This window comes from Musa acuminata, chromosome BXJ1-6 (genome assembly GCF_036884655.1).
Source record: "Musa acuminata AAA Group cultivar baxijiao chromosome BXJ1-6, Cavendish_Baxijiao_AAA, whole genome shotgun sequence".
NCBI classification, from domain to species: domain Eukaryota; kingdom Viridiplantae; phylum Streptophyta; class Magnoliopsida; order Zingiberales; family Musaceae; genus Musa; species Musa acuminata.
The window spans coordinates 1,736,292-1,757,945 of NC_088332.1; the positions used below are offsets into that span (position 1 = coordinate 1,736,292).

General features: G+C 38.0%; 1 protein-coding gene and 1 long non-coding RNA gene across 6 annotated transcripts in view; one reads left to right on the plus strand and one right to left on the minus strand.

The window, feature by feature from the left end:
* LOC135675550 (uncharacterized) overlaps positions 1 to 21,654 on the plus strand; it is a 104,709-nt gene that overhangs the window by 14,680 nt on the left and 68,375 nt on the right. For 3 of the 4 annotated variants that reach the window (XM_065185828.1, XM_065185829.1, XM_065185830.1), the window contains one exon: positions 3,255 to 3,480. In XM_065185828.1, coding sequence (XP_065041900.1) covers positions 3,255 to 3,404 — 150 coding nt within the window. In that variant the 3' untranslated portion in view covers positions 3,405 to 3,480. Of the gene's footprint in view, positions 1 to 3,254; positions 3,514 to 21,654 lie in introns of those variants that run through there. The other variant, XM_065185827.1, reaches the window with a different exon arrangement.
* Positions 14,223 to 16,990, minus strand: LOC135675548 (uncharacterized). Of its 2 annotated transcripts, XR_010513909.1 has the most exons (3): positions 16,464 to 16,937; positions 16,136 to 16,348; positions 14,223 to 16,050 (listed from the first exon to the last, which is right to left on the minus strand). It is a non-coding gene; the product is annotated as an uncharacterized LOC135675548 (long non-coding RNA). The 2 variants fall into 2 exon arrangements; XR_010513908.1 differs by having other exon boundaries at positions 14,223 to 16,348; positions 16,464 to 16,990.

Below are 21,654 nucleotides of genomic sequence, written 5' to 3' on the forward strand. Positions count from 1 at the left end.
ATAATCTGATGATAAATTTCAATGCCTAACCTTGGACCATGGTTGAGCAGCAGATTGATCCTTTGATGGATCGACCAGTTGATGGGGCAAAAATTTAATTTTTTAAACATGTTCAGAAGTCCTCTGGTGCTGGTTTATCTCGAGCATAAATTTATTTCAATTTTATACCTTTCACTGTTTGTTTCTATTTGTCCTCATTCACAGCCTTCTCTGGCTCATTCCAAGTTTCATCTAATATATTAGGAGTTGATATTTTTGGGTGATTCAACTGAAATTGTTGGATCTCTAATCGTATACTCCATCCATAATTCAGGAACTTTTTTGTTTGTACCTAATCTGTTTGATCTAATTTTGTGTTGGACTTCTTTTTGCATGGTTCTTGCTGACATGTCTCAGAATATAATATCTCTAATTACCAAATATTTTTGCATATTGTTCTTTAATTATTCAAGCTTCTAACCAATCCTTTCTTTAGTTATTAGCAACTGTAATACTCATTTCATTTTTTTCATGTTCATAACATTATCACAAACTTTTATGTCTCAATTTATTTAGTTTTGGACCGATTCATTTTCTCCTTTACCATCTTGATTTAGCCTGGATCAACATCCTTTCAGTATTTCATTTCAATTCTGGGCAGGTCTGCTGCTGTATGTCCTGCATACAGTTTTTGGAAAATGTTCTTCAACCACCTTATGTCAACACCCATGTCATAGTGGAGCAACCTCAATGTCTAACAAGTTTTGATTCTTCTGTGCCAAGGCCATTTTTGTGTTTAACAAATGATATAGTGCCAAGTTGAGTTGTTTTAATATTATTTAGTCTTCATTAATAGAGGTTTAATAATCCACAAAAAACTTTCTAAAATTATCAAAGCACAACATAACTAAAATTTTGGTGTATGTTTTAGAAAAATTCCCTCGTGCTTACAAGCATGGTTCACATTATCGATCTGTACCGATGTATTGACCAGTTGTCAGTATGATACATACCGAGCTATACCGAATTATACCAAGTGTACTAACACATCATATAATGGGGGTGTATTGATGTACTACCCGTATCGATCCTTTATCGGACCTCGTACCGCCCATACCGAGCAGTATGCTTCGGCATGTCAAACCTTGCTTGTAAGCAAAAAATTGTTTGCAATGCATCTAAAAGAGTTTTGATCTCTCTTCACAATGTGCTTACAGGAGATGGCGAGATGAATCTGAACCTCATATTTGGATGTAAGCAATACTTTTCTAATAGCAGGTTAAATATGCAAAGCAAAACCTAAAACAGGCTTGCATTATCAATGACCAAACTCATTATCCTTTCTGATTAATACCCTAGAAATTAAAAAATTACTTGGAGATGAACATGATATTACTGAAAACTAGACGTGCGTGAATAAATTTAGCATCAGTATGCAATTGCTACACAATCATCACATCAATATCTGATAAAATCTAGTTCAGTTTGTTTAGCACATTTTATGTCAAACTTTTCACTGATAGTGCTTTACAATTTTACATTCTGGCAACTGGAGGAATGTTTGAGCTTAAAGCTCCAAAACATTGTTTAAAAAATGGAGATAACAAGTCAGATTTGTGCATGCTTTTCAAAAATTTTGGAGATCTTCTGAATATTCGAGTCACCTCCTCACAAGCGCAAAGGCTATATATCTAGTGTATGCATGTATATAACTCATGAACTTGCCCTAAAAATAATTTGCATAAAAACAGAAAGATACAGGGAACACCTTAAGAATTTAGTGATGCTTTCTTATCTCGATCCATGGAGTCTACATTTGATCTAGTTAGGGCTTTAATGTTCATGAAATTTGCATTTGTTTCCTTTGCATAGGTTATGAATTCATATATAATTAAACATGGCAGTTAGGATTGTACTTCCTTTTTCCATGTTCTTGTTTTTTTTTTTGAACCTTGTCAAATCTTGTGTCTGGAGTGTTTCTTTAATAAAATGAGCTTATGTGTTCATTTATGCCTTCGTAGTTATATAATAATTAAGCTTTGTACTCAATTAAATTTTAGATGTTCACAACAGAGGTAGGTACTAGACATTATAGATTTGAATTTTTATGTTGCTTGTTTATTTTCCTTGTAATATACTGTTACTAGGTTTATATAAGCTTGTTATCCTTGAGGTGTATATTACTAAGAGCCATCATATCAACATCCTATTTGTCGTTATTGCATATTGTTCGTTGGTGGTTCTGATTCTGCAGCATGTTTAAACGGCTTATCTAACAAATTTATGTAATGAGAAAAGACAGAAAGGTGTTGATAGAGGTTATTACTGGTTCCTTACTGATTAACTGTTTAGTTTGTATTTTTTTGTTGATGCTAATAAACACCATTGGTTGTGTATTAACCATAACTAATATGTTGTATTTTCCTGATTGTAAAAATTGATGACTCTACTTATGACTACTGAAAGTTAAAAGGCCTGTACTGTGCCTCAACCATTCTTGGTTTCAAATGTCCAGTCATCTTCTACTTAAAGATTTCGGAAATATGGAATGTATTGGCAACTTTAATGCCACACTGAGGTTGCTCCCTTGCAGCCTGGGGCCAGTTATTGGATCACATAATTTTTTTGCTTTTAGTGACAAGGCTGTGTTCCCAGACTTTGTATTGGCATGGAGCATGTGGTGCCCTTTTACTAATTATTACTGACTTGGTTGTTAAAAATAAATGGAAATGCTATCATGACTATTAAAAGTTACAAGCCTCTTTATTTTTTTTATTACAATTTTTGCTGCCAGGTAACAATAGTTCATTAAGCTTACGATGTGGTGTCCGGATTCATTCTTATTTTTTATGTTCTAGTACCATTATCTTATTGAAATAATGCTTACGATGCCAAACGCTTTCCTATTTTTTCATCAAGTATTTTTGACATCGATGGGCAATTTTACAATGTGTCCCAGATTTTAGATGAGAAGTCACTCACATTCAACGAAGAAGCATATAACAATTATTCGAAATTATACTTCAGTGCCTCCCTTATGTATAGTTATTATTTTACCATGGCTTGTTTTACGTCAAGCATCTCTCATGTTGCTCTCTTCTATGGGAGGTAGGAACTGTAACTTTTTTTTTCTTGTAAATAAATATTCATTGTAATGTTTGTTTTTGGTACAATTAGTGTGCTATTGTTTTTATAGTTGAAATAATTACCTTTCTCCTGATTTAGTTACGTGTTATAATCTTGTTGGCTGATAGTTCTCTTCTGGTGTTAAGCAGATCACTATGGCTACAATTTGTCAATTCATATCAGTGTCAAATGCAAGATGTTCACACGAGGTTGATGAAACAAAATTACGAGTCTATTCCCCGCTGGTGGTTCTACTCTCTACTCTTCTCCATGATGGGTTTTACCATCTTGGTATGTGAAATATTTAGCGATCAACTTCAACTTCGCTATTGGGGAGTTGTATTAGCTTGTGCCTTGATGTTCATATTTTTGCTTCCAGAAGGTGTCATGATGGCTACTACTAGTTCGGTAAGATGAATATTGAGTCATCGTATACTCAGTATATGGATGTAGCCCAACGTTGTCAATATTTGTTATTTTCTAGAAATTCTTCATTATTAGATTCAATTATTTTCATACTATAATTAGAGTAATAAAATATATATACATTTAAAGTTTTATGGATAAATAATAAAATATTTATAAATAATCATTAAATCTAAATTTCTTTAATTTGAATTGAAGATCCATATATTTTTAGGACAATATGCAATGTTTCAAGTTGAGTATCCTATCAGTCCATAATACAAAAGAAGCTGATGGAATTGATTGACTAGGAACCATATTCAAAATATGCATAATTTTCCTCAGCTTATCACTTTGATTCGAATACAGAATAATAACTCATTATACTTTTGATCATATGTATGAGAGTATAATTTAATTAGACTAATAACGCAATTATAACATAACCATCCTACTTTGGATCTTCAAAAGATGAAACAATTAAATATTATACCAATAAATGAACTAAGACCAAACGTTAATCGACAGACTAATCCACGCAGAATATAACTGATCAATTAATTGATCTTTCCCATATTTTCATCTATACAATCATTGGTACAAGGAGTCCAATAATAAAGAATATATATATATATATATATATATATATATATATATATATATATATATATATATAACAAATAAGTAATTGATGTGTTGGTCTCATTGATCCTACTTTGAATTCCTTGATTGAGATTGCTCGTGGGAAAGAATCAATCAAGAGGAGTCAATAAAATTGTTTTGGTTTTATATCAAACCAATAGCTCAAGCAAAAGTCAAAATCATTTAATCATTATGATGATAGGTGGAATTGCTAAAACATATATAGCTCTCCAGGAGGTAGAAAACAGTTAGTTCTTGAAGCATAATTACAAGAACTTGAGTAGATATATTGGGTTTAAAAAAATCAAATAATATGAATGAAGGGATGGTCATCATAAAAAAAATCTTAATATATCTTTCATTCATGGTAAACTACACTTAATTCTTCTTGTAGATAAGGTAGGTCTTGAGGCACATTCTTTTGGGAATTTAGCAAGTTGAGAAAGCCATTGAACTCAGAAAGATAACGAAGATCTTGCCTTTTAGAGGCATTTGTTTATTCAAATCTTTATTTTTTGAGATATGTTCTTGCTGCATATAGGAAGGCATACTCTAAACCAAATCTCTTGTCTTGCTTTTGTTGCGTCTCCACATCACTAGGGTGATACATGTGACGTATGTATCAAGCTTTTACGGACTTGCATCTTTGAGTTAGCACCATGTTGAGATCACATCCAAGTACGCTTCTCCACCTGCGAAGGCTAATATCCAATTCTTATCAACATGCTGGTTAATTATCAATCTTAGAAGTAAACTATGTTTCTTATATGTAATCCCTTGTTTTGCTCATTGAGTTTGTGTAGCACTCCATCGAAGTGGTCGAAGCTACTAACTGAAATCACCCCATCTATGAAGTAAAATATGAAAGAAGTGTCATGATAGGTTGTTCGAAGGACCCCTTCCTTCTTATGTACATGTTATGTACTAATTTATATCAATAAATATGTACGTCTAATTTTACCCCTTCTTATGTACATACTCATGTTCGCGTTTCTACGTATTCGCTTTGCTACAAGAGAATAAATTGAGCTATTATTTTTCCTTTTAGTGGTGTTGAGAACACTAATATTATATGTACCCCTGAGGGAAATACCGAGTGTTAGAGTGTTGTGCGGTGAAAAGCTGAATTGCTAAACTCGATGAGATTTGTAAATATGCATTTTCAATTTAGCCCTTATATATATGGGATGGGTGAAACGTTATCTTGTTAAACTCGATGAGATTAGTCATTTACAGTCTTTTAGACTTGTATTGCTAATCTCAACGATAATTCAATATTTTTTTTAAAAAAATAGTAATTCAAGATTAATAACCATGGGCTTATAATGACAAATGAATGCCTTCCGTGGGTTTACTTGTAATGATAAATAAATAGCTTCTTGTACGGGTTGTTTTCATCTAAATATCTTATTTTGATGTTATTATATTGTTTTACTAAGTCGGTGTTGCTGAAATCCGATAGGTTAAGCAAGATTAAAAAAAAAAACAGGATTAGAGGAATAATATTTTTGAGTATTTATTGCTTGCTTCTTTGTCACCAAACCATTAGGAGAAGTGAATTCCATTTTTGAGTATTTATTGCATGCTTCTTTATCAAAAATTTTGTTTTTGTTGCACCGTATAAAAGTGATGGGATCCCTTATGTTCGTAATAAAAATAATATGATATTTTTTAATTTTTCTTAAAAAAATGAGATTGAACAAGCAAAGTATCTATTTTAACAACTGAAACAAGGAAAATTATGTTATTTTCCCTTGACTCTTTTCTCCGGCTCGTGTAACGCTCTGCGAGTGAAAACAACGAAGACATGTTAAATAAATAAATTAAAAGTCTCATGTCTTTTGCATTGTTTACAAGGAGAGGTACGCCACCTGTAGAAGGATACGTCTACTAGAGTCGAAGGCCACCACATATAGGGTGAGTCCATAAGGGCATTTAAAAGCCGAGAAACTTCGTGTAGACACGCCACCTGTAGAAGGATACGTCTACTAGAGTCAAAGGCTACCACATATAGGGTGGACTAGCACGCCACCTATAGAAGGATACGTCTACTAGCAACTTCGTGAATATGCCAGCAAACCCATATCCGAGAAACTATACACCATAAGGGCATTTAAAAGCCGTTACTTCTTGACCAGAAGTAAGGAAAGATCAATTGGAATTAACTAACTAAACCATCAACCATATTATTTATTACCTTTTCTTTATAACTAACAAAATCATCAGAAATCATCAGAATTAACCAACTAACAAAATCATCAGAAATCACCTGAATCGATAGCACCAGCAGCATGGCCGGCAGTAATGTGATATCCTTGTGGTAGAAGATCTTGGACATGGATAATATTTCAAAGCCGACAGAAGCACTTTCCGTGCCAGCCAGCATGGTGGTCACCACATGTTCTTTCAAGTTGAAGGGTCCCGGATTCAACGAGAAACTCCAGTTTGTGTATGGCATCCTCACCACTTTGTTTGGTAGCATATTAGCCATTAGTTTCCCAACGATGAGCACGATGATGTTGATGCAGACTTGTGGTAAATCGAACATTTGCTGTCGGTAAGAAGATAATGCTGCAATTACGGACCCTGCAATGTGTTATCATCTGTTGGTGGGACTGTCAACCGAACTTGCTCGATCGGAGAGTCATCCAGAATCGAACCTGAAAGAAGAGGAGAGGGAGGAAGAAATTGAAAAAGAATTTTTTTAATAAGGATGACAGTAAGAAGTCAAAACGAAAGATGTCAGGGGCATATCACCTTCTTCATCGATCATTTGGTAGGACTCCTATTAGAGATAGTAAGTTGTATTTTGAGCAGATATAAAGGAATAAAGCTGCTGCGGGACAGGGTGCACGCACGGTCATTCACGGGTGGGAGAGATCACGGGACCACGGGCGAAGGAGGGACGGCGAGAAAGGTGCCTAGGGGCGGCGTCGACGACGTCACGGTGTCCTTCTTCGAGGGTGAGGGTAATAATAAGGCAAGGGGGTGCCTCAGGCCACAGTCATGCACACAAGCCCAACGATCTTCTTCTCCGGCCGGCTAACCATCTCCGCCACCTTTATTAATATTATGATTGTGCTTCTTCGCATACGCATACTTACTGAGGAGAATAAGAATACGGACGAGCATGAGGAAGGAAGGGGAGTGGCGAACATGTCAGTGCTGCTTTACCCCACCTCCCACATCCGCTCCCCCCGGGTCCCGCTACGCGTCGTACCCCCTGATCACCACGACCGCCATAAACTCCACCATCCTTATATGGCGGCCAATTATGACGGTCGCGAAGGTGAGGGATGATGCAATTGTTTCTCCCTTTGTCCAGTCACTAGGCTCGATCACTTAGTAGGCAGCAAGCAAAAGAAGAACAAATAGAAACATGCCGCTGCAGCTTATGTCTTCACATATGTATGTGTGTTTCCCAAGTAGGGAAAGTGATGGCAGTGGAACTTGTCTCTTTCTTCGGAAGAGAGTAGTTGGCATGAATTGAAGGGCATCAATGGTGGGTTGAGAGAAAAGAGATAGGAAGGGTAAGGTATGGGGCTCATTCAGTAGTTGGGACGAGGTGTGGAGGTGCGGTTACTCTCTCCCTCCCTCATTTTATATATAGCAGCAGCTCATCAGTCACAGAGAGAGAACAGAAAAAGACCAGATTGAGAGAGAGAGAAAGAGAGCAGTGTGCATATACATAGCTGTAAGAGAAGCACAGGAACAGGGGTTGAATTTCCAAATGGAAATGGCAACTATAGCTGCGTGGTCCCTCTGCTTACTTCCTGTGTAAGCAGAGCAGGGCAGCGTGGCACGAATAGCGCCATATATTATGTAATTTAGATGCGAGCTTCGCCCCAACAAGGGAGCTGTGTGGACGGTAAGTATGGGTAACGGCGCATCATCATCCTTATGCGGCAGATGTGTCACGCACCACCCAATTAATGATGGTGATGGTGGGTGCACATCGCCTGGGTGATGGTGATGACGGCGAGATGTAGGCAGATGCGAATCATGTAGCTTTGGGTGTACCACCATGGTCGGAATTGGCCCATTCCGATCGACTCCCAATGGTGGTACCTCCGAGTCCCACATCTTTCCATCAATAAGAAGATGATGTTCCCGGGTAGGTGCCTCCACCGTGATGACGGTTGTTTTCGTGGGTGTGCAGCGGCGGATGGCGACGCGTGTGGGGAGGGGGAGGGGAAGGTGGTGGGCTACCATGGGGGGTGCACCAGGTTGGCGGGGGTGCGAAAGTTGGAGTAACCGCACCGCCCGGTGAAGAGGCGGAAAGACGCGTCATCCTTCTCCGTAGCCATGTACGCATACGTCGCCCCCTTCTCCATAGACCACTCCTCCAACCTCTGCACCAGCTTCAGTGCGATCCCCCTTCGCCTAAGGAAGCCACTCGATTAGATTAGTATTAAATACAGTGATTGGTTTGGTGGGGGAGATTAACGGGTGATGAGAGTCATCGGCGAGAGGGGGAGACGCGGAGGTCGAGGAGGTAGGCCACCTCCCCATAGATGGTGGCGGTGTGGTGCAGCAAAATGTTTACGGGTCACAATAATTTCAGTACACCAATATTCTTCGTTAAACACTATTAGTGTCATGAGTTGAATACCATTTAAGAGAGCTATATCTTTCACCATTATAGGTAAAATACTATCACCAAATAGATGGGAAGACAAAGTCCCATCTCTAGAGTGTTATAGGATAAGCAAGATGACACGGGTGTGAGGTCAAATGGACGCTGACAAGGTTAGGGGACTTGAAAATCGAACTCAATCAGGATGAAATACTTAGATCGTAAGTAATATAAGAGTGGTGCATCACTAAATCATAGTCATGTGAGCTTTTTTATTTTAAGTCTCCACGAACCTTCGTGTTGACAGAAACTACCTCCCCTAACAAAGGAGAGGTTAGGACCTTCTCTGCTCTTGGGCTGTTGAAAGGCGGAGTGTGGACCTCAATTGTCTAACGACCAATAGATCAAAAGAAGCCTGTACGAGATATAAGAGACATCATAACTTGAGGAGAAAGAGCAGAATGGTGGTAGATCGATCTTTTGTAGAACCGACGCTAGGACTAAAGGGACTCGAGAACTAATTCATTCTATAAGAAATAAGGACAAATTAGAGAAGACTTCTAATAAGGCCCTAGAGGCTCAAATGAAGGAATGAGCCTCACCCACATGATAAGGGGGTCTTTTCCTTCTTTTGAGTATTCACACCCACATTCATCTCGAGTTATTAACTTGAGTATTAAAAGGATCGAGTTGAAAAATCTCTCGTGACCTCGATTTTTGTGTTAGAAACACCTCATGAGCTCGACGTTTCTATCTTGGAGGCACCTCGAATAACCTTACTCATACGAGTCCAGATAACGTCGAGCTGACTAAGATATCAACGACTTTTTATCCTAACACTTATAATGATGAATAAATAGTTTCTTGTATAGGTAATTTTCATATAAATATTTTATTTTGATGTTATTATATTATTTTATTAAATGATAGATATTCTTGGTTGAACAAAACATGCACGTGTATCTTTGGGACACGAAGACACACAAATGAATGTGTCGCTGAGATTTGATAGGTTAATAAAAAATAGGCAGGATTAGAGGAATAATAATTTCTAAACAAAATTAGCACAGTAAAATAATCACTTTCTCATAAACCTTTTTTTATGAAAAATTGGAGTGTAACGTTAGCTTTAGACCTCACCTCATTTTTTTCAAAGCTCCTTTTATTTTTTTACTCTATACCCAGAAAAACAAAACCAATCGGGATGTGGAAAAGAAAATGTGTCACCACACCGTTACGAGAAGTGAATTCCAATTTTGAGTATTTGTTGCATGCTTCTTTGTCAAATGTTAATATGAAGGACATCGTAGAATTGTTTATCGAGATCAAAATTTTTGTTTTTGTTGCTCCATATAAGCTTATCATCTTCATAAAAACAACATGACATTTTTAATCTTTTCTGTAAAACAATTGAGATTGACCAGGTAGAGTATCTATTTTAACAACTGAAATAAAGAAAATTATATTTTTAAACAACTGAACCATGAACAATAATATCCCTCCGACAAATGGAGTGATCAAATTCAATGATGGTCTTAATTGATCACTCAAATTCAATGATAGTCTTAATTGATCACGAGACAACCTTTTACGATAACTCCTGGTGTTGTAGGACAATGAGCCAAGGGGCAATGGTCATCCATCTCCAACCCCCACCAATCAGGTCCATATATACCTCGAAATTGAAGAAAAAGAGTAACAATAATCGTCAAAAAAGTTGCTCCAAGATCCAATCCGATTGATAACACATAATTATAACATGCCCACCATCCTTTGAACATTCGGAAGACAAAGTAGTTAAATATTAAACCAATTATGAACCATGACCAAACGTTAACCGGAGTGCCAGGAGGCACGATGGTACCAACACTGAATATAACCGGCCAATTAATTAGTTTTATCCATATTTTTTCTGGGTATACACGCGACAACATCCACACTCCTACTGGTGCAAGGAGTCCAATAATAATGAAGATGAAGATGATGGAGTATGTGCCATGAGGATAGAACATTCTAATTGGACCTATAACACCCCATGTGACTCCTATTGCGAATGACCTTCTTTCCAAGGACTTTCTTTGGGTAATAATTCTGGATAACATATATTTTTCATGGAGTGTAAGACCCACCATCCAACACTGAAGCTAACCACACATGCTAGTATACTACCTAAAATCTACGTACAAAGAAAAACATATAGGATAGTAAATATAATATAATAATATTAGCAAATTCAAAATCTGGATTTGCAAAAATATGTCAATATATGGTACATAAATTGTGATGTATCTTAATGTAACAAAGTGGTCCAGAAAATACCTGTACGAAGAACATTACTTTTGGGGGAATCTTCATGTAATATGCTCTCTTCATATCCATAGTAAAATATTTTACCGTATTAATTGCAGTAGAGCCGTATGTTGTGAATGCAATATTTGCAATAGGTTTACCTGACTGCAAGTACCCAATTATGATCTCTAATAAAAGTTGTATTGAAAATTCCTGCAATATAGTAATTATAATTATTATATTAAGCTGGATTAGAAGAAAAATATTGACAACGTTGAGCTACAACTATATACGAGAATACGATGACTCAATATTCATCTTACCGAACTAGTAGTAGCCATCATGACACCTTCTGGAAGCAAAAATATGAACACCAAGGCACAAGCTAATACAACTCCCCAATAGCGAAGTTGAAGTTGATCACTAAATATTTCACATACCAAGATGGCAAAACCCATCATGGAGAAGAGTAGAGAGTAGAACCACCACCGGGGAATAGACTCGTAATTTTGTTTCATCAACCTCGTGTGAACATCTTGCATTTGACACTGATATGAATTGACAAATTGTATCCATAGTGATCTGCTTAACACCGGAAGAGAACTATTAGCCAACAAGATTATAACACGTATCTAAATCAGGACTAAGGATTATTTCAACTATAAAAACAAGAGCACACTAATTATACCAAAAACAAACATTACAATGAATATTTATTTACAAGATAAAAAAAAAGTTACAGGTCCTACCTCCCATAGAAGAGAGCAACATGAGAGATGCTTGACGTAAAACTAGCCAAGGTAAAACCATAACTATACATAAGGGAGGCACTGAAGTATAATTTCGAATAATTGTTGTATGTTTCTTCGTTGAATGTGAGTGACTTCTTATCTAAAACCAGCGACACATTGTAAAATTACCCATCGATGTCAAAAATACTTGATGAAAAAATAGGAAAGCGTTTGGCATCGTACGCATTATTCCAATAAGATAATGGTATTAGAACATAAAGAATAAGAATGAATCCGGCCATCATGTTGACCACCACAAATGCAGGAACTGCCAGAGGACTGTTCAGGTAGGATGACATGGTCATCCAATCCAACGCAAAGGACCCGATGCCTAATCCATTGAATCCAGAACCAATTTGCTGCACAGTTATCGAGTCTTTCCATATCCAACAAACGAACGATAGAGCCGTGATAGAAGGAAAAAGGTAAACAGGAACAATACTGTAAGTAAAAGTTGCAACGATGACTACGACAAAAAACTGATATCGTGACAATTTTCCTTTGGCTCTTTTCTCCGGCTCGTGTAATGCTCTGCGAGTGCAAACAACGAAGACATGTTAAATAAATAAAAAGTCTCTTATCTTTTGCATTGTTTATGAGGAGAGGCACGCCACCTGTAGAAGGAGACGTCTACTAGAGTCGAAGGCCACCACATATAAGGCGAGTCCACTAGCAACTTCATGAATATGCCAGCAAACCCATATCCGAGAAACTACACACCATAAGTCATTTTAAGTCGTCACTACTTCAAAGGAAGTAGGGAAAGATCAACTAGAATTAACTAAAACAATCGAAGAATTCAGCACCATATTATTACCTCTTTTAAAGAATAACTAATGATTTTTTTTACACCGATTTCATGATAACAAAAGAAATCACCTGAATCGATAGCACCAGCAGCATGGCCGGCAGTAACGGGATATCCTTGTGGTAGAAGATCTTGGATATGGTTAATATTTCAAAGCCGGCAGAAGCACTTGCCGTGCCGGCCAACATGGAGGTCACCACATGTTCTTTCAAGTTGAAGGGTCCCGGATTCAACGAGAAACTCCAGTTTGTGTATGGCATTCTTATCACTTTGTTCGGTAGCATGTTAGCCATTAGTTTCCCAGCAATGAACACCATCATGTTGATGCAGACATGTGAAAAATAGAACATTTGCTGTCGGTAAAAGGATAATGCTGCACTTACGGACTCGAGGATGCAAATGGGGATTCCGATAAGCCATGTTCGGAATGTCAAGACCTGCAATGTGTTATCATCTGTTGGTGGGACTGTCAACCGAACTTGCTCGATCGGAGAGTCATCCAGAATCGAAGAACCTGAAAGAAGAGGAGAGGGATGAAGAAAATGATAAAGAATCATATAAGGATGACAGTAAGAAGTCAAAACGAAAGATGTCAGGGCATATCACCTTCTTCATCAGCCATTTGGTAGGACTCCTAATAGAGAATAAGCTGTATATTGAGCAGATTTAAAGGATGAAAGCATCTCTAAATATAGTGGAAAGGATTAATTGTCCAACCATTAATAGAAAGAGTTGTGATTTCGATGCCAAATATACTTTGATTAGTTTTAAAGGTGTCGGTGTGGCTGTGATAGTTAAGGGAATTAAATCTGTCAGTGATCCAAAAAAAAAAATGTAAAAATTCGTGAACTGGATAGTGGGAATATTCTATATTAAGTGGATTGGCGTTGGTACATTATTGCTTTCATAATCTTTTTTCTCTTTTTCTCACCTGGTTATTGATGGCAACGTCAACACCGGAATGGCTGACGAGGAAGAAAAGGAGAGGAAACGAGGTGTGAGGCGATTGGGAGAAGATATTGGTTCATGCAAGCTAATATTTCATTCCTCAGAAAGGTGTGAGGCGATGGGGAGAGCAACGAGGTCTTTTTTTTTTTTTCTCTTCTAACTATTATTTTTTATTTATTTACACACACGTTTCCCTGTGCCTCGAGCTCGCCCCCTCCAACGACGTCATCGCCGCCGCGGCAGTGCCGCTGCCGACGCTCCCGTCGTTGCGGCACCTCTTGTGCCCCCCAGCGCTTGCCCCAAGGGAAACGTCTTCAGGCACCCCGAGCACCGGTGCACCCTGTCGCCACCGGAGGCGCTTGTGCTAGTCGTGGAAGAGCTCGAGGCGAGGCTTCCTCGATGCCGCTGCTAGGCTTCCGATGGCTGGCCTTGTGCCCGCCCAGGGCCTGATACGACCCGAATGCCTTCCGTCCGGAAGGCCTGTACTCGAGCTTCCCCGGCGGTGCCGAGTCGGAGGACAACAATGGCAGTACCGGGCCCTCGCCCGAGGAGGCAGAGCGCCCCTCCTTTGTCGGCGGGTGATCGAAGCGGAGGGAGAATCACATATCAAACCTGAAAAAAAGAAACAAGCAAAAAAAAGAAAAAACCATATTGTGCATAACACAGATTTAACCTCCTCGTTTCATTCCATTCATAGTATCAATATACAGAGTAAAACGCTTAATCACAGCCATATATTACAAAATTAAAGTACAACTCTAAGAAGTTAATCACACATCCCACTAGATAAGATAACCTAAGTTAACGAGGAGGATTAGATGATAATAAACTACATAGTGCCATTGACCGACGTTGGATTTATAGGACAACACGGTAATTTTTGGGCACAACATTTTAACCTTCGCCAATAAAAAATATTAAAATAATTATTATAAATAATATAAAAATAAATAGCATCACACCAACCATCCTTCGCACGCTACTATTTCACAACCGTACTCGTTGTTGTACTATGAGTACCGTTTTATAGATAATGTTTCGACCTACTTCCTCTCAAAAGCCAGCCAGCCCACCCGTGAGGTGACAGTGCTAGCGACAACGACGTGAGCTACTTTCGTGCGATGCCCTAATGTTCAGCGTCGGTCCTACGGGTCCCGTATCATTCGCCTCGCCAATGGTCCTATTGATCGGAAACCTCGTGGTCTCTGAAGTGGAACCTCATGGTCGACAGCCACCACGTCGTCTCCGTTGTCTGCCCACGTCGCGTCCGGCAGATCTCATACAAGCAGAGACAGCCACCACGAGAAAGTAGGACGAGTGAGCCTGCCCTGCAGGTCTCGTGATCTTGCCCCGTGATCCTGCCCTGCAGGTCTCGTGATCCCTCGTACCCATCCGTGAACTCCGTCACGTGCACAACAGGTCGTGGGGGATCGCGGCTGCCGAGTGGTGGCGGCGTGCGAGCAGCTCCAGCGGGGGATGCACAGCCACGACAGCGCCCGGTCCACCGCGCGGAAGGTGCCGAGGGAGGGCGGGTTGACGAGGACGGCGTCGATGCCACGGTGTCCTTCTCCGTCGCCATGAACGCGTACTCCGCCCTCTTCTCCGTAGATCACGCCTCCATCGTCTGCCACTCGATTAGATTAGATTATATTAGCCTAAGGTGCAATCCCCCATGCCCTGTTACGGAGTTCACGGGTGGGAGGGACCGACCTGCGGGACAGGGCCCACATGCGGGCGTTAACGGGTGCGTGTTCACGGGGGAAGGAGGGACAGCGAGGAAGTATTAAAGACAGTGATTGGGAGAGCGGCTCGCACGCCGCCACCGCTCGGGAGCCGGGGTCCCCCACGCCTTGTTGCGGAGTTCACGGGTGGGAGGGATGACCTGCGGGACAGGGCCCACGTGGTCGTTCACGGGTGGGTGTTCACGGGATCACTGGCGAAGGAGGGACGGCGAGGAAGGTGCCGAGTGAGGTTGTCTTCTCCGTTGTCCCACGGGACCTAACGATGCCACTCGATTAGATTAACCTGAGGTACAATCCCCCACGCCCTGTTACGGCGTTCACGGATGGGAGGGATCACGGGAACTGCGGGACAGGGCCCACGCGTGGTCGTTCACGTGTGCGTGTTCACGGGATCACGAGGGAAGGAGGGACGTCGAGGAAGGTGCCCAGGGAGGGCGGGTTGGTGAGGACGGTGTCGATGTCGCGGGGGAAGAACTCGGTGGCGGCGAAGCGGCGACGGTACAGGGACTGGGCATCGGCGGGGGTGAGGCGGAGGATGGCGATGCGTGGGGGAAGGGGAAGGCGATGGGGGCTAACACGGGGTGCACCGGGATGGCGGGGGTGCGGAACTTGGAGTGACCGCACCGCCCAGTGAAGAGGCGGAAAGACGATTAGTTGTCCTTCTCCGACGTCATGTACGCGTACCCCGCCCCCTTCTCCTTAGACCACTCCTCCATCCGCTGCACCAGCTTCAGTGCGAGCCCCCTTCGCCAAGGATGTCACTCGATTAGATTAGTATTAATGACAGTGATTAGTGTGATGGGAAAGATTAACGTGTGGTGAGAGTCACCGGCAACAGGGGGAGCCGCGGAGGTCCACCTTCGCATAGATGGGGGCGGTGTGGTACTTGGAGGGTGAGGGTAATAACAAGGCAAGGGGGTTGCCTCAGGCCACGGTGCGATGCACCCGCGGACAAGCCCAACGATCTCCTTCTCCAGCCCGCTAACCATCTCCACCACTTTTATTAACATTATGATTGTGCTTCTTCGCATACGCAAACTTACTGAGGAGAATAAGATCACAGAAGGATGTCCAAAGTGCGTTAACTCAGAAACAGGAGATGATCGGAAAGAATGGAACACAAAAAAAAATAAGAAAAAAAGAGAAGGAATACGGACCAGCATGAGGAAGGAGGGGGAGCGACGGACACGGCAGAGGGGATCGCCGAGGAGGTCGGTCCCGCTGCGCGTCGTACCCCCTGATCACCACGACAGCCATAGACTCCACCATCCTTATATGGCAGCCAATTATAACGGGGGCGTAAGGGATGATTCAAGTGTTTCTCCCTCTGTCCTCTCACGAGGCTCGATCACTTAGTATGCAGCAAGCAAAGAAGAACAAACAGAGACATGCCGCTGCAGCTTGTGTCTTCAGATAGATATGTATGTATCTAGTCTTTCCCAAGTAGGGGAAGTAAGTGATGCCAGTGGAACTTACCTCTTATTCAGAAAAGAGTAGTTGGAATGAAGTGAAAGGCAGCAATGGTGGGGGGCTCTTTATACTACTTTCCTTTCCCTGGTCGGTTGAGAGAAAAGAGATTGGGAAGGAGAAGGTATGGGGTTCAGTCAGTAGTTGGGACGAGGTGTGGAGGTGCGGTTACTCTCTCCGTCCCTCTTTTTATATATAGCAGCAGCTCATCAGTAACAGAGCGAGAACAGAAAAAGACCAGACTGAGAGAGACAAAGAGTGCAGTGTGCATATACATGGCTGTAAAAGATGCACAGGTAGAGGGGTTGAACTTCCAAATGGAAATGACAACTATGGCTGCGCGGTTCCTATGCTTACTTCTTGTGTCCATAATGGAAATGCCATGGTTATTCCGTTCCCACGTCCATAATAGCATATTCGAAGGATATGATGTGTATCTACATATATACGTACATAGAGATACGTTATGTATATACATACATACGTATATAGAGATATGTTACGTATATAGAAATATGTTACTCGGGAAGGGATGAAGAGAGGTCAATGTAGCACGAATAGTGTTAAAAAATTTAGATAAGTAATAAAATATTTAAAAATAAGTATTAAATTTATTTATTTTTTAATGTGAATTAAAGACTCATATTTTTTTAGGACAATATATAATGTCTTTTCTATTGGTCCATGACCCAAAAAAATTTGATGGAATTAACTTACTAGAAACTCTATTCAAATTATACATAACTATCTTCATAGCTTTTTATCACATTGAATCGGGTACAAAAGAATAACCTAACATACTCTTAATCATATCCATAAGAATATAATTTCATCCGATTTATAATAAAATTATAACATAACTATCACTCTTTGGATCTTCGGAAGATGAAGCGATTAAATATTATACAAACAATGAACAAATGTTAATTGGAGTGACAAACGACACAATTGAATCAACACGGAATATAATTAGTCAATTAATTAAACTTACCTATGTTTTTTTAGATATACAAATGACAACATCTACTCAACCATTGGTACAAGGAGTCCAATAATAACGAATATATATATATATATATATATATATATATATATATATATATATAATAATAATAATAATAATAATAATAATAATAATAATAAAATCACTAATCTCATGAGGAAGAATCATTCAAGATAAATCAATTAAATTGTTTTGGTTTTATATCAAACGATAGCTCAAGAAAAAGTCAAAATCATTATGATGATAGGTGAAATTTGCTAAACCGTATATAGCTTACCAGGATATAGAAAACAGTTAGTTCTTGAAACATAATTACATGAACTTGAGTAGATATATTGGGTTTAAAAAATCAAATAATGTGAATGAAGGGATGGTCATCATAAGAACTTTTGTCCATAGATCGAGTTAGATGCTTCTATCTAAATTGGGCAAATCGGATGTACATATCACTTCAATCGATAGATCATACTTAAACTTTATTCAGACAAAATCGTAAGAGACTTCAATCGATAGTTCATACTTAAACTTTATTCAGAAAAAATTAAAAGAGAACAATCTTACCATGATATGGATGTTCAAATCTTAACATATCTTTTCTTCATGGTAAACTACACTTGATTCTTATCGTAGATAAGGTTGGTTTTGAGGCACATATTCTTTTATGAATTTAGAAGTCGGGAAAGCCATAGAACTGAGAGAGATAACGAAGACCCTGTCTTTTAGATGCATTTGTCTATTCATTTCTTTAGTTTTTGAGATGTGTTCTGGATACATATAGAAAGGCATACTCTCAACCAAATCTCTTGTATTGCTTTTGTTGCGTCTCCACATCACTAGGGTGATACATGTGACGTATGTATCAAGCTTTTACGAGCTAGTATCTTTGACTTAGCACCATGTTAAGATCACATCCAAGTACCCTTCTCCACCTGGGAAGGCTAATATCCAATTCTTATCATCATGCTGGTTAATTATCAATCTTAGAAATAAACTATGCTTCTTATATATAATCCCTTGTTTCCTCGTTGAGTTTGTGTAGCACTCCATCGAAGTGGTCGAAGCTACTAATTGAAGAAGTTGAACTCTCTAAGTGGCACACATACGATTCAATTCAAAAGCAAAAGCGAGGAAGCAATGGATGAAGAAAGAAAATATGAAAGAAGGGTCATGATAGGTTATTCAAAGGACTCCTTATGTACATGTTATGTACTAATTTACATCAATAAATATGTATGTCTAATTTTACACCTTCTTATGTACATACTCATGTTCGCGTTTCTACATATATGCTTTGCTACAAGAGAATAAATTGAGATAATATTTTTTTTTATTTTAGTGGTGCTAAGAACACTAATGTTGTGGGTATCCCTGATTGTAATACCGAGTGTTATGCGGTGAAAAGTCGCATTGACTAAACTTGATGAGATTTATAAATATGTATTTAACCCTCATTTATATGGGTGAAACGTTGTATCGTTAAACTCGATGTGATTAGTCATTTACAGTCTTTTAGATTTGTATTGTTAATCTCAATGATAATTTAACGTTTAAAAAAATAATAATTCAAGATTAATAAGCACATAGTCTGTGGGCTTACTTATAATGATAAATAAATACGTTACGTGGGTTTAGTTATAATTTTAAATAAATAACTTCTTGTATGAATAACTTTCATCTAACTCTTTTATTTTGATATTATTATATTATTTTAATAAATGATGATGATATTCTCGATTGAACAATATGAATGTCGTTTTCGGGACTTGACGACACAGATGAAGGTGTTTTTTGTTGAGATTTCATAGGTTAGGATAAAAAAAAAAAAAACAGGATTAGAGGAACAAGATACAATAATTTCCAAAATTTCTTTAGCATTTTAGCAAAATAATTACTTTCTCATAAACCTTTTATATGAAAATTTTGAGTGCCACGTTAACTTTAGACCTCACCTCATTTGTTCGAGCTCCTTTTATTTTTTACTCCATACCCAAAAATGAGATTGAACAAGCAAAAGTATATGTTTAAACAACTGAAACAAAACAAATTATGTTGTTTTAACAACTGAACCATAAATAATAATATCCTTTCGACAAATTAATGGTAGTCATATACTCGGTGATCAAATTTAGTGATCATCTCAATTGAATACAGGACAGCCTTCTACAACAACTCATGGTGCCGTTGGACAATGAGCCAAGGTGCAATGGTTGTCCATCTCCAAACCCCACTAATAGGTCCATATATACGCTAGATTGAAGAAAAAGAATAACAAAAGTGCTCAAAATAGATGCTCCGGAATCCAGTCCAATTGATAACACGTAATTATAATGTGCCCACTATTCTTTAAACCTTCGGAAGACAAAGTAGTTCAATATCAAACCAATTATGAACCATGACCAAACGTTCACTGATTTCGATCCTTAAAAGGTTTAATTTGTGTATTTATTTAATTTTGGCTAATTCAACATGAATTTATAACCACTTTGAGCAAAAATAAATATATAAATATTGTTAGAGAAGATTTTTCGAAGTTGAGAGAAAAATCTATGGAGACCTATCTTATGTTGTTTTAAAATGAACAAGGTCACATTATTTTTTAGTCCTATTAAAAAAATGGTGTAATCTCACTTAAAATAAATATAACTCAGATATCACATTTTAAAAAAATTATTAAAATCTCAGAAATCCTTAAAAAGATATACAAAGGCCCAAATGACCTATTTTTGGACAAAATTACACAAATTTTAATTTTATTAAAAAATAGTATAATCCCATTAAAAAAGAACATAACTTAGGTGCTAGTTTTCTTTTCTTTTTTTTGAAGTTTTAGGAAACTATGGAAATAATTTAGAAAGGTCTAAATGGCCACTTTCGGTTTTTAAGCTTTTAAAATGGATGTTTCCACTATTTTTAGCCTTAAAATATTGAATTTATCTCATTTTAAAATTTTGTCCAATTTAATGTGAATTAATAACCATTTGGGTCACAAAAAATGAATATCATGAGATTAATGTTTTGAGAAAATAATTTTGAAGTCCTTGCTTATATTATTTTTGAGATTTGATTTACACGATTTTTGAATATGATTGCATTCTTTTTATTATTGAGTTCAAAAATAGTGCGACTCAATTCAAAAATTTTATAACTCAGATCTCACTATTTCTATATTTTATGAAATTTTATAATTCCTTTTAAATGACTTACAAAGGCCTATATGTATTTTTTTCCTATTTCTAAGTCATTCAAATAGGCATTTTCACTGATTTCAACCCTTAAATGGTTGAATTTATATCATTTTTTTTTATTTTTATAAAATTTGAAGTAAATTTAAACTATGTCGGGTATAAATTCACTTAAATTTTATTGAAAAAGTTTTTATAAAATAATAAAAATAAAATTTTGGAGACTCGAGTTACATTTTTTAAATCTAGGGTTGCATTGTTTTTAATCCTATTTTTAAAAAAGCATTTAATGTCATTCAAAAAGACTATGAAGACTATAAAACAATTTAATCTCATCCAAAAATCCTTTAAAATAGGTATGAATATTTATTTTAACCATTAAAGCATTTCATTAAAGTTCGATTCCAAATAAAGTTCATTATACTTTTATTTGATCCAATTTAAGTACCTGGATAGACCTCAACAGAAAACTCAAGACCACAATTATTAGTATACAAGTATTTTTAAATTTTTGAGAGAAAAATATTTTTTTAGATCAACTATTTTTAAATATGGTCACACTGTTTTTTAGTCCTATTTAAATATAGGATAACCTCATTCAAAAAGAGTAAAAGTGAGGTCTAAATCTTTTTTATTTTCTAATTTTTAGAAACATAAAAAACTATTTACAAAGGCCTAAATCATCAAATAAGCATT